The sequence below is a fragment of the Ursus arctos genome, unplaced genomic scaffold (genome assembly GCF_023065955.2).
Source record: "Ursus arctos isolate Adak ecotype North America unplaced genomic scaffold, UrsArc2.0 scaffold_1, whole genome shotgun sequence".
Lineage (NCBI taxonomy): Eukaryota > Metazoa > Chordata > Mammalia > Carnivora > Ursidae > Ursus > Ursus arctos.
The window spans coordinates 57,654,822-57,668,483 of NW_026622763.1; the positions used below are offsets into that span (position 1 = coordinate 57,654,822).

General features: G+C 35.4%; 1 protein-coding gene across 15 annotated transcripts in view; it reads right to left on the reverse strand.

Moving 5' to 3' along the window:
- The window catches only part of SESTD1 (SEC14 and spectrin domain containing 1), a 156,962-nt gene that overhangs the window by 102,347 nt on the left and 40,953 nt on the right, over positions 1-13,662 (reverse strand). For 10 of the 15 annotated variants that reach the window (XM_057316498.1, XM_057316504.1, XM_057316494.1 and 7 more), the window contains 2 exons: positions 9,905-9,984; positions 6,020-6,128 (listed from right to left, as the gene is read on the reverse strand). In XM_057316498.1, the coding sequence (XP_057172481.1) occupies positions 6,020-6,128; positions 9,905-9,959 (164 nt within the window). In that variant the 5' untranslated portion in view covers positions 9,960-9,984. Of the gene's footprint in view, positions 1-6,019; positions 6,129-9,721; positions 9,809-9,904; positions 9,985-13,662 lie in introns of all 15 variants that reach the window. The other 5 variants (XM_057316455.1, XM_044381372.3, XM_044381371.3 and 2 more) reach the window with 1 other exon arrangement.

Consider the following 13,662-nt stretch of genomic DNA (forward strand, 5'->3'; position numbering starts at 1 on the left):
AAACCAGACAAAGATAATACAGAAAAAGAAAAATACAGGCCAATATACCTAAAGAACATGGATGTAAAAATCCTCAACAATATATAAGCAAAGCACATTTAATAATACATTAAAAGGATCATTCATCATGACCAAGTAAGAGTTATTCCAGGGATGAAAGGATGGTCTGATATTTGCAAATCAATCGATGTGATACCATAAAGGATAAAAACTGCATGATTATGTCAAGAGATGCAGAAAAAGCATCTGACAAAACACAACATCTTGTTCATGATAAACATTATCAACAAAGTGGGTTTAGAGGGAACATACTTCAACATAATAAAGGCCATATAAGAAAAACCCACAGCTAACATCATACTCAATGGTGAAAAATGGAAAGCATTTCCTCTAAGATCAGGAACAACATAAGGATGTCTACTCTCACCACTTTAATTCAACATAGTACTGGAAGTCGTAGTCACAGCAATCAAACAAGAAAAAGAAATAAAAGATCCAAATTGTTAAGAAAGAAGTAAAACTATCATTATCTGAAGATGACATATACAGAAAACTCTAAAGATACCACAAAAAACTATTTGAAGTAATAAATGGAATCAGTAAAGTTGTAAGATAGAAAATTAATATAAAGAAATCTGTTGCTCCTCTATACACTAATAACAACATAGCAGAAAGAGAAATTAAAAAAATCTTTAATCTCGGGGTGCCTGGGTGACTCAGTCAGTTGGGTGTCTGCCTTCAGCTCAGGTCATGGTCCCAGAGTCCCAGGATCAAGCCCCAAGTCAGGATCCCTGCTCAGTGAGGACTCTACTTCTGCCCCTGCCCCTGCCCCTACTCCTTCTCTCTCTCTTTCTCACTCTCTCTCAAATAAATAAATAAATCTTAAAAGAAGAGGAAAGAAAAGAAAAGATAAGAAAACAATCTCATTTGCAATTGCACCAAAAAGAATAAAACACCTAGGAATAAATTTAACCAAGGAGATAAAAATCCTATACTCTGAAAACTATGACAGACTGATGAAAGAAACTGAAGACAACACAAATGGAAAGATATACCATGTTCATAGCCTGGAAGAATTAATATTGTTAAAATCTCCATACTACCCAAAGCAATACTGATTCGATGCAATCCCTATCAAAATTTTTCACAGAACTAGAACAAATAATCCTAAAGTTTGTACGAAACCACAAAAGACCTTGGATAGCCCAAGCAATCTTAAGAAAGAACAACAAAGCTGGAGGTATCACAATCCCAGATTTCAAGATATACTACAAGCCATAGTAATCAAAACAGTATGGCCCTGGCAAAAAAAAAAAAAAAAAAAAAACAGACACATAGATTAGCTGAACAGAACAGAGAGCCCAGAACCAAACCCACACTTGTATGGTCAATTAATCTATGACAAAGGAGGCAAGAATACACATAACAATTCAGAAACTAGTCTTGTCAATAAATGGTTTTGGGAAACTAGAGAGCTACATGCAAAAGAATGAAACTGGACCACTTTCTTACACCACACACAAAAATAAAGTCAAATGGATTAAAGACCTAAATATGAGACCTCAAAACATAAAAATCCAAAGAAAACATAGACAATAATCTCTTGGACATTGGCTTTAGCAACATACCAACGGATATGTCTTCTCAGGCAAGGGAAACAAGAGCAAAAATAAACTATTCGGACTACGCGAAAATAAAAAGCTATTGCACAGCAAAGGAAATTATCAACAAAACAAAAAGGCAACCTAGGAGAAGCTATTTGCAAGTGATATATCAAATAAGGGGTTAATACCCAAAATATATAAAGAACTTCTACAACTCAACACCAGAAAAAGATAATATGATTTAAAAATGGGCAGAAGATTTGGACAGACATTTTTCTAAAGAAGACATATAGATAACTAACAGACACATAAAAAGTCACTCAATATCACTAATAGTTAGGGAAATGCAAATCAAAACCACAAGGACAAGTCACCCCACACCAGTAAGAATGGTTAGTATCAAAAAGAGAAGAAGTAACAAGTACTGACAAAGATGTAGAGAAAAGAAAACCCTAATGCTCTAGTGATAAGAACATAAAGTGGTACCATGACTGTGGAAAACAGTATGGAGGTTCCTCAAAAAATTAAAAATAGAAATACCATACAGTCCTGTAATTACACCAGGGGGTATTTACCCAAAGAAAACAAAAACACTAATTCAAAAAGATATATGCACTCCTATGTTTATTGCAGTTTTATATACAAGAGGCAAGATACGGAAACAACCCATGTGCCCACTGATAGATGAATGGATAAAGAAGATGTGGGTGTGGGTGTGTGTGTGCACATACATATATACAATGGAATATTACTTAGCCATAAAAAAGAATGAAATCTTGCCATTTGCAACAGCACAGATGGACGACATTCCATGGACAACATGGAAAGGCTATTATGCTAAGTAAAATAACTCAAAGAATGACAAACACCATATGATAACTTCTATGTGGAATAAAAGAAATGAACAAACAACAATAGCAACAACAACAAAACAGATAACTAAATACAGAGAACAAACTGGTGGTTGGCAGAAAGATATGGGTAGGGGTATAGGCAAAACAGGTGAAGAAGATTAAGAGGTACAAACTTCCAGTTATAAAATAAATAAGTCACGGAGACAAAAAGTACAGCATAAGGAATATAGTCAATAATACTGCAATAACATTATATGGTGACCACACTTAACATAGTGAGCACTGAATATAGAATTTTCAAATCATTATGTTGTAAACCTGAAACTAATATAACACTGTACGTCAATTATATTTAAATTTTAAAAAAAATACTAATAGTTGCAAAACAAGTTGTAGGATTCAAATAATAATTTCACCATTTTAAAGAATTACAGAACTAAACACGGCTGTTCTATTTCCTTTCATAATGTATTTTAGTTCATTTCTATGACTTTGTTGCTAAGTCTGGTTTGTTCCTTCGATATGCATATAATGAACACCTGAAGTCTCCAAATCATTTTTATTGGCATTGTGGATATGGAGATAAATAAAACATGGTTCAGCATTTAAGAACCTCACAATCTAATAACAGACTATAATATGACTATAAACTACTATGACACCAAGCAGAAGTAAATATGAAAAAGAATCTAAAAGGGCTCCTCAGAAAAGTACTAATTAAAAAACAAGGTTAAGAATGTGTTTTGCCAGGTGTTTTTAAAAGGGAGGTAGTCTCATTGTCTTATAATCACATCTCATGTAATAGTATTGAAATAAATCTCATTCATTGCATTGAATGTAGATATGCTTCTGACTTAAAATCCTGAAATATGCAATAAAATGATATGAGATTAATGACCTACTTGTGAGGTTTTCATTAGTGCTCATCTCAGTATTTACTTTTTTAATGAAAAGATTATTAATTTATATATTTCTTGTCTTTACTTCCATAAGGGAATCTCCTAATTATGGACTCACGCAGTTTCTGATCCTATTGTTTATGTCTAAGATACACAGTAATGGCTAGAAAACAAAAGATAAACTACATTTAGCTCTCCTAAAATTTAACACTCACGCTGGCCCAAACTTGTCAGTCTTTATTATTCTGTATTAAAACCTATGGTTGACCCTTTATAGAAAAAGGGGCAGTAATGGTTAGGCTTGAACTCCGCACAGAACCGACAAGAGTTATCTGAACTTAAACTTAGTATTCAGGTCAGGCTACAAGTATCCTAACCCTCCCTTTTCTTCTAAGCCCTCTAATCAAGGATCTGAAACAAAAGCGAGCTTAGGGACAACCTGTGTGAAAAAGAATCAGGAAATACCTCCATTCTCAAATGTGCTCGGTTACCTGTTTAAAATAGATATATACCATATAAAATAAGCATGAAGTATAGATAAGAAACTGAATAGTTTCTTCTCATTTTTAGAAAACTTTTTAAAACCTAGTATTACATTCAAAATGTTAACATGTTCATTGCAAAAAGAGACCACCTTGGGGCATGTGCGGTAAGGAAAGGGCCAGAGAGGCATCACTGATGGACCCGTCCTAAGACAGTCACAGCTTAGGCGGGATCAAACTTTAACAGCAGAAGACTGGGAGACATAGCAGGTCCCACAAAAAGTGAAGACATATTACTAAAACAGACAACTTTCTAGACACAGGCTGAGCATAATCTGACAGGGTAAACTTAAAAACAGTCCTGGGATGGAAAGAGAGATGGATAAATGAATACATATGTGATCAAGTCCAATTTTGGTTGGAGACTTCTAAGTGAGAGGCATAATGGTGTTTACTGTACAATCCTTTAAACTTTTTGTGTATTTGGTATTTTTCATAATAAAATGTTGGTGGGATTACAAATTAAAAGCAGTTTTGGGCGCACCTGGGTGGCTCAATTAAGCGTCCACCTCTTGATTTCAGCTCATGTCATGATCTCTGAGTTGTGACATCAGGTCCCATGCCCTACCCAGAGCCGGACGTGCTTGAGATTCTCTCTCTCCCTCTACCCTTCCCCTCTCTAAAAAATAAAATAAAATAAAATAAACTTAATTTAAAAATAAATAAAATAAATGCACTTTTGTATGGTAGACATTTTGAAGGAGAAAAATCAGTTTTTAAGATTACACCTAATAAACTGATCTCATGAGTTGCAATGAAGAGCTCAAAAACACTCTAGCACTCTAAGGAATTAGCAAGTACTGATACAGAGCTGCCAAAGTTATAGGAGCTGTTGCAAGAAAACAGAAGGTTAACAATTCAGTTTTCACAAATATTTGAGGGTCAAAACCTAGCAAAACAATTTTCAAAAATAAAGTATCCAGGTATCTATTTTGACTTGCTAAAACAAGTTCTTTCGTCTTGCTTCAATTCATATTTCTCTATTAGCTGGCAGGTATGTGCAGATATACAGAAACTGATTCATAATTTACACTGGAATAGCATTATACGTATATTTATCCAAGAAAAAGAGAGAGAGAAATTTCCATAGTGTAGGCTACTTTGCCCTCTATTGTACTTGCTGCTCACACACCCAGTGTGAAAACACAAAAGAGGCAAGTGAGACTGCTGGTCCCTTAGCCTGCCTCAGTTACCAAGTGCCTCTTATAATGGGAGCATCCTGCAGGACCCCAAGATTATGACCCAAGCCAAAATCAAGAGTCGGACACTTAACTAACTGAGGCACCCAGGAGCCCCAAGGATTTTTTTTTTTTTTAACGATTTGAAGTAATCTCCACACCCAATGTGGGGCTCAAATTCACAACCCCAAGGTCAAGAGTTATATGCTCCACCAACTGAGTCAGCCAGGCACCCCATTAAAGGATTTCTTTTTAAAACATCTGATCAGCAGACCTCCGAAGAACAATTTAATTAGAGTCTCTGGAGAGCATGAGAATTTTGAAAAAAATCTCCAGATGATCCTAACATGCAGTCAGACTTCAGTCTCCAAATATCACATATGGAAGAGGAAGTTGGGGAGGGAGCTTATTTTTGTTGTTGAAGTGATAGGGAGGCTCAAGCAAAAAGAAAAGTTTGTTTTGTCTTCACCCAAGAAATACAAAAAATTAAAAATCCAAGAATCTTCCATTAAAACATAAACATTTCTTACATTTTTTAAAATAAAAATGTTTTGAACTCTCAATAGCCTTCACTCAGCATATTAAAACCTACAGATTTGTATCTATATAGTGAAATAGCTATTTAAATAAAAGATGCTTTCTACTAAATTCACTTCTCTGTGTTTTCTCAAGTTGCATGGTACACAGATGCTCAGTCTTTGTGTTCCTTAAAAGTTGACAGTGCATACATTTTGGAAATCTATATCACATTACCTAGTACATTAAGAGCATAAAATAATTCTTTTATCTGCTGTTGTGTCCGAAATGATTGATTCTGGTGTTTTTAATTATAATTTCACTAATAAAAGAAGGTGACATAGCAACATACACCTTAATGACAGGAAACATTAGTACGTCAATGACAACATATCAAGATTTTTAAAAAGACACCTTTAGAGTCACCTTGGAATGCTGAGTAGGTAGTCTAAGGTAACACTCAGCTCATCCATATTTGTTTGTTCCAGGCATAATGGAATTGTCAGAATGAGGCCACTCCGTCTGTCCTTTCCTCCTATTAGAAAAAAAAAGATATAAATACAACATGTAATCGATATTAAAGCACTAAATAGATATGTTTGGGTCCAATGTTACTAAAACAAACAGTATTTAAGATATAAGTAAAAAGAACTATCTAATAGCTGCTTATTTTATATATTGTAAATGTTTATAGTAGTATAGCAAAATTATACCAAATTTAGAAAGAATAAGAGAAAAAAATCAGCCCGTGCAATCATCACTTAAACACAGCAATTATCATTTTGTTTAATTTTCTTCCATTCAGACTGCTTCTTAATGTAATCAATTCATCGAGCACCTACTGTACACCTAGCACTATAAGCATTTACAAGCAAAGTAAATTTCCAATCAACCCAGGAAGAAAGGCTTTACATCATAAGAAATAACAGTCTGAAATATGAGTTTATCTGCTAGGCTGTGTGGTATAATATATATAAAGCATTACAAAAAGGATCTAGAAAATGATAAGAGCTGTGATAAAGGTGAAAAGCTTTGTAGAAAAGTTAAGACTTAAGAAAAACAATTGTTGGAGAGGATGTGGAGAAAGGGGATCCCTCCTACATTGGTGGTGGGAATGCAAGTTGGTACAGCCACTCTGGAAAACAGTGTGGAGGTCCCTTAAAAAGTTAAAAATTGAGCTACCCTATGACCCAGCCATTGCACTACTGGGTGTTTACCCCAAAGATACAGACGTAGTGAAGAGAAGGGCCATATGCACCCCAATGTTCATAGCAGCAATGTCCACAATAACTAAATCGTGGAAGGAGCCGAGATGCCCTTCAACAGATGACTGGATTAAGATGTTGTGGTCCATATATACAATGGAATATTACTCAGCTATCAGAAGGAACGAGTTCTCAACATTTGCTGCAACATGGACGGCACTGGAGGAAATAATGCTAAGTGAAACAAGTCAAGCAGAAAGACAACTATCATATGATTTCTCTCATCTATGGAACATAAGAACTAGGATGATCAGTAGGGGAAGAAAGGGATAAAGAGAGGGGGGGGTAATCAGAAGGGGGAATGAAACATGAGAGACTATGGACTATGAGAAACAAACTGAGGGCCTCAGAGGGGAGAGGGGTGGGGGAATGGGATAGACCGGTGATGGATAGTAAGGAGGGCACGTATTGCATGGTGCACTGGGTGTTATACGCAACTAATGAATCATCAAGCCTTACATCGGAAACCGGGGATGTACTGTATGGTGACTAACATAATATAATAAAAAATCATTAAAAAAAAAAAAAGAAAAAGAAAAAGAAAAATGAGTAGAATTTATAAACCAAGTTATAAGAGTATTAGAGTATTCTGTGATGGGGAATGATCTGAGTGAACTTAAGAGGTCAGACAGTGAACTTAAGAGGTTCTGCATTCACAAGGCAAGAAAGACAAAGTCCTGCCCAGCTGAGAAGAGCACATGGGACCTGGCTGTAGAAGCCTGAAAGCCAGGCAGTAGAACACACTAGCATTTCGTGGATGCTCAAGCCCTCTTCAATCTTCCATAAGCATTAAAATCTAACTAATACTTTCATACACACATATCTGCTTTCAAAGTTCCCCATGTGACTGACTTTGACACTGAAGTCCATTCTCTGACCCAATGGACATTTATGGCAATTTTAGAAGCTTAAAACACAGCAAATACTACTAAAGGTAAAAATTCTATATGATCTCTAGAAATCTATCACTAAAAACTGAAAGCTGTGAAGTGAAAAAAACAACTATGAGTGACATGAGGGCAATTCACTATGGACCAACCACAAATGATCTTCTTTTATTAGGTTAACCATATAAATTAATGATATTCAACCAATTTGTTTAATCTGAATAAATGTAATTTCAAAATGTTGAACTTAATAGATAATCAATAGTGACTTCAACTACTCATGGTTTTTGTTCAGGTTTTGTTTTGTTTTGTTTTGTTTTTAATGGATTCCACCCATGGTTTTCAAGCTGAACCTCCCAAATGATTTTGGTTTGAAAAGTTTTCTCTATTATTAAAAAAGGTAAAAATTATTGGTTGAAAAAATTAATACTCAATAGAGACAATCGAGAAGGGTGGGCTAAAGGAAATTTCATTTGCTCCTCAAAAATTGCTAAGTTTTATGCCTACATTAAACCAAATGTGCAAAAAGTTCATATCTGAACTGTAGCATTCTGACCCACTTTGGACTTGTCTTCAGAGGACAGTTCTAACATTCAGGACTACATTTAACCTCATGTCCTCAGCTTTCACTAAGGAACAATAAAATAATTACTAGAGTAAATGAAAAAGATGGTAGAAGCCAAGAGAAAAAAAAGACTTTCAAGATAGATATGGTTGGGGTGGCTGGGTGGCTCGGTTGGTTAAGCAACTGACTCTTGGTTTCAGCTCAGGTCATGATCTCAGGGTCTTGAGATCAAGCCCTGACACTGGCTCCATGCTCAGTGGGGAGTCTGCTCAAGAATTCTCTCTCTCCCCTCTCCCTTTACCCTCACCCCGCTTGCACATGTGTGCATGCGCTCACACCCTCTAATAAATAAATAAATAAAATCTTTTTTAAAAAAGTAGAGTGAAACAACAAAATGAAATGCTGCACATAGATTAAGTGTCATAAGGATGCAAAAATTAACTGATAAAGATTACGGAAGAATAATAGTATCTACTCTTGGCAACAGTGTGGGCAAACAGGCATTTTCTTACACTGGTGGGAGAAACAGAAATTGAAACAATATTCTTAGAGGGTAATCTGACAAAACCTAACACAAATTTAAATGTAAATTCTTTTTAACAGTTCCACTTATGGGAATGTATACTGCTGAACTTGTACAAAGTGCAGGAACGATGAATAAGAATGTTTCCCGTAATACCATTAATATCAGAAAAGAATGGAGGAAACATATGCATCAACTGGTAAAGAAATAAGTTGTTTTTAAAAAAGGAAATACATTAAATAAGGAAACAAGAATACTAGTGGAATTCAAGATCTTATTTTGTCCTTTATAATCTGCATCAGAAAAACATAACAATTCAAAGAGAGATACAATATACTTTTAAAAAAGGATGTTGGTAGTGTAATGATCAAAACAATTACGATAGGATCTAAAAAAAAAGAGAGAAAGAGTAAGATAAACAAAAGTCCAAGTAACCTAAACAAGCAGGCCATAGTACCTATTCCAAAGCATCTGCAAATTTACTCAATGATCCTTAATTCCAGAAAAGCGCTATACCCAATGTACCATGCCCCTGCTCTCACACTAATAAAGTATCTTGCAGCTTCTGATTCGTAGCTGATATGCACTTTAGGTTAATAACCAGAGATAAATTCAAGCCTCTATAACCAAGTTCAGACAGTAAAAAGTGAAAACCATGTAACTGATATTTCCTAACTCCTCCAAGTGCACTGAAACTATCTCACAGGAACATGGAAAACAAAAGCTAGAATGCAGGATATCATAAAAACTAATTCTATATTTCAAAAATAATTATTTAGGTGCCGGTTAGTCAATTATTCTTGGCCCGTATTACTTCATTTTTATATAAAAAGATAGGACATCTACATCGAGGCGGTCATTTTAATCAATTACAGAATAAATACTGGCCTGCCAAGTACCGACAGTGACAGAGGTGGCTCACACAGTTATCCATTCTGATTAGAAGAGAGCTCAGAAATACCTCTGAAACGAAATCTTCACAGAAAAATGCATTTCTGTCAAACTTATCAAAGAAAGAAGTTGAAACAAATTTATACATCAAACACTTCCAATTTTAAGAAGAAAGCATACCTGAAAGGAATGCAAGTTTTTTCTTCAGAATGGGTAATATTACTGAGGCCTCCATTTTACTCCAGCAAACTTCCTCACTTCTGAAAACAAAGAAAGTTAAATGTTAACTACAAGATAATAATTATTTTGTGAAATACATACTTATGATGGCTTATCCCAAGGTGTCTCAATTTCAGCATTACTGACATTTTGAGTCAGATTATTTATTTATTTATTTTTGGGTAAGAATTGTTCTGTGCATTGTATTTTGCAGCATCCCTGGCCTCCGCTCATTAGAATACAAATAGCACCCCCCTTTCCAGGCTGTGACAACCAAAATGTCTCTAGACATTGTCAAATATTCCCTGGTAGGCAAAAATCACAGCCAGTTGAGAATCACTAGCTTAACTATTTTTGCTTGTCATTGTTGTGTTTTGTTGTTTTTTTTTTTTAAGTAGGCTCCACGCCCAACATGGGGCTCTAACTCAGGACCCTGAGATCAAGAGGCACATGCTCTATGGACAGAGCCAGCCAGGCGCCCCACTGGCTTAATTCTTTTCCGGAGCAGTACTCTTGGGGTAGAACAGTGTCTGATACATAGCAGTAATTCAATAAATTCTTGTTGAATAAAGGAATGAATGAATTACTCAAAGAGGCAATCTTTTCTCTATTGCTCTCCTTATTAATTATACAGCTTAATTCCAAATATCTAACTCTTTCGGTTCCACTACTAAATGGCTATCTCTAATTTCTCATATTTTTGCTTCTCCGTATGACATGGTAACACATCTTATCCTCATGTTTTCCTCAAGATATTTCCTAGTACACTGTTTCACAATTTTTGTCCCCACTGTTAACTGTCTCCATCTCTCCACATTCTGAATTTTTTTTACATCTCCAGGGAAAAATCTGATTAACCCAGCAGATCTCTTCCTATCAAGCTATAATTCACTGTTCTTGGTTTAGTTTTCTAGTGTTCAACTGGCTACAGACAGGGTTTATGCCTAAATACAAAATGGGACTATCCATACAAGCAAGGCCTAAGGACAAGACAGTTTACTTAAAAGGGAATTTGAACAGCGTGGGCATCTGGAGGCTTAGCCAGCCCAGTATACTACTAAAACAGGATTTTGAGAAGAGCAAGACATTTAAAAAACAAAACAAAAAAATCAAAGGTTCAATTATATAATCCACCTATACTTAGCTGCATGTCTGAGAGAGTATTCTCCAGCACATTTTATCCTTCCTTCCCCTATCCCACCTCACACCCACCCACCATCACAATATAGTGACAGCTCCTTGCAATACTCCATGAATTTGCATTTTATTTAGTGAAGCCATACTCTTTTAACAGCTTCATTTTTTTCTAATTGAGATATAACCGACATATAACATTATATTACTTTCAGGTGTACAATATGATTCAGTATTTGCATACACTGGAAAGTGATCACAGTTAAGTCTAATTAACATCCGTCACCATAGTTACAAAATTTTTTTCTTACGAAAACTTTTAACACCTGCTCTCTTAGCAATTTCAAATATGCAATATAGTAGTATAAACTCTAGTCACCACAAAGCTTACTCTCTTGAAAATAATTTTCAAGCAAAGTAGAAAATGTGACTCCACATGAAAATATATTACTTATTCAACAAAAATTTGCCATGAACTTATTAACCCATTTCAGATCCTGTGTTATCAACTGGAGCTAAAAACTCAAGTCACAGCCCTGCCCTGAAAAATAAAAAGTCTTTCAAGAAAAAAAACTCAGATATTAAACAAAAAAAGATGTGGTCTTAGTATATGTCAAATAATGACCAATTAAACAGATTACTTAAATGTATTATTTTACAGCTTCTGTGTATACAACTGAAAAAAAAAAATCACCATTATTTCTACCCATCCACAAAGAAAAAATCACTATCAAACTAAATAGGATATATTTTTCTCAAGTTTTATTCTTAAATATTTGTTTGCAATTTGTTCTACATCAGCCCCGGCTGGCCTACAACTACTAGGAAACAGGATGGAAAAGCTCACATTATGTATTTTAAATCTACAATCAGTAGAGGAGCGCCTGGGTGGCTCAGTTGGTTGAGTGTCTGCCTTTGGCTCAGATCATGATCCCAGGGTCTTGGGATGAAGCCCCATGTCAGGCTCCCTGCTCAGTGGAGAGTTTGCTTCTCCCCCTCCTTCTGCCCCTCCCCCCACTTGTGCTCTCTCTTTCTCTCTCACTGTCTCTCAAATAAATGAAATCTTTAAAAAAAATAAAAATAAATAAAATAAAACCAGTAGCAGTTCACACTTCCAGATCAATATCTTAAACTGATGAGTCAGTTACCCAGCTCTACAAAAACCAGACAGCTCAGCTTCATATCTATGGTCCCTCCTCTTAATACCACCTTGTCAGAGACCAGATTTGAAAACTTGATAATGTGGGGGTTCAGAGTGAGTTGCCCCCAGATACGCCACTTGGACAGTCAGATTATTTTGAGCTAAAAACAAAAATAATCAGGGCCCAAAAGACACAGAAATTTTGACATTCCCCCTAATTGCCTAAAAGAACTTAGATAAAGGACCTGCTCCAGGAAGAGAGCTATCACTATAGATAACCACATTATAATATGAACTCAGGGCAGTAGTGAACTTAAGCAAACTTTATCTTTGATTAAAGTTCTCTCTATAACTTACTGTTTCTATAGGGCCCAACATTTGTTACCAAACATTTACTCTTTTTTATCTTCCTGTGAATTGCTCTCCTACCCCTTTCTCGTAAGTTCAGGATGACACATATACCTCATTTTGCCTGGCTGTCTTTAGAATCTCATAATTATGTGGATTCCCTATAGGTAATTAATTTGATTTTCTTCTGTCAATCTGTCTCACGTCAATTTAATTCTCAGACCACCTCCAGGGCCCTTGGGTGGCTTAGTCAGTTAAACATCTGCCTTTGGTTCAAGTATTTACTATAAGCCATGCATTGTTTGTATGATTTATTTGTATTAACTTATTTAATCCTTGTGATATTTCTATGAGGTAAGTATCATTATCAACCCCATTTTACAGAAGAATTAACTGGGGCTTAGACAGGTTAAACATTGCCCAGCATCTCACAGCTAGTACGTGGGAAGTTAGGATTCATACCCAGGCAATATATTCCAGTAATGATATTCTCACATTAAATTATCAACTTACTAGTAAAACAGCTCTGAAAATATCCAGTATTATCTGGCCAAATGAACAAGATGGGGCTCTACACTATATACAAAATTAAATACATATATATATATATACATATATACATATATGTATATATGTATATATACGATATATACATATGTGCTACTGTCTTAATTCATGGTAAGGCACCATAACTTTTGCCTACCATTGCTTCTACAATCAACAGTGCAAATGGCAAGTGATATAAGAATTGTTATAAAAAATTTTGACCTAAGAGACCCCCTATAAGCTGGAAACAAGAGAACTACTGCTCTAGGTTGTCAATGGGATGCTGCCACAGAAGAATTTCAACCTTGAAGGGGTAATACAGATACAGGAACAACCTGGTCACAGAAACAGAACTGGATTTCTAATCAAAATTTTCCTGTGGCATGAGCACAGACTGACTCAACTGCCTTTGGTTCCTTCCTATTTTCTGAGCCTATTTCTTCATCCTTCTTATCAATTCTGTAGTTATATAACAACCTTCCAATAAATCCCTTTTCTGCTTAAGTTAGCTAGAATACCCTTCTTGTTTAGTCAACAGAGAAACCTGTCT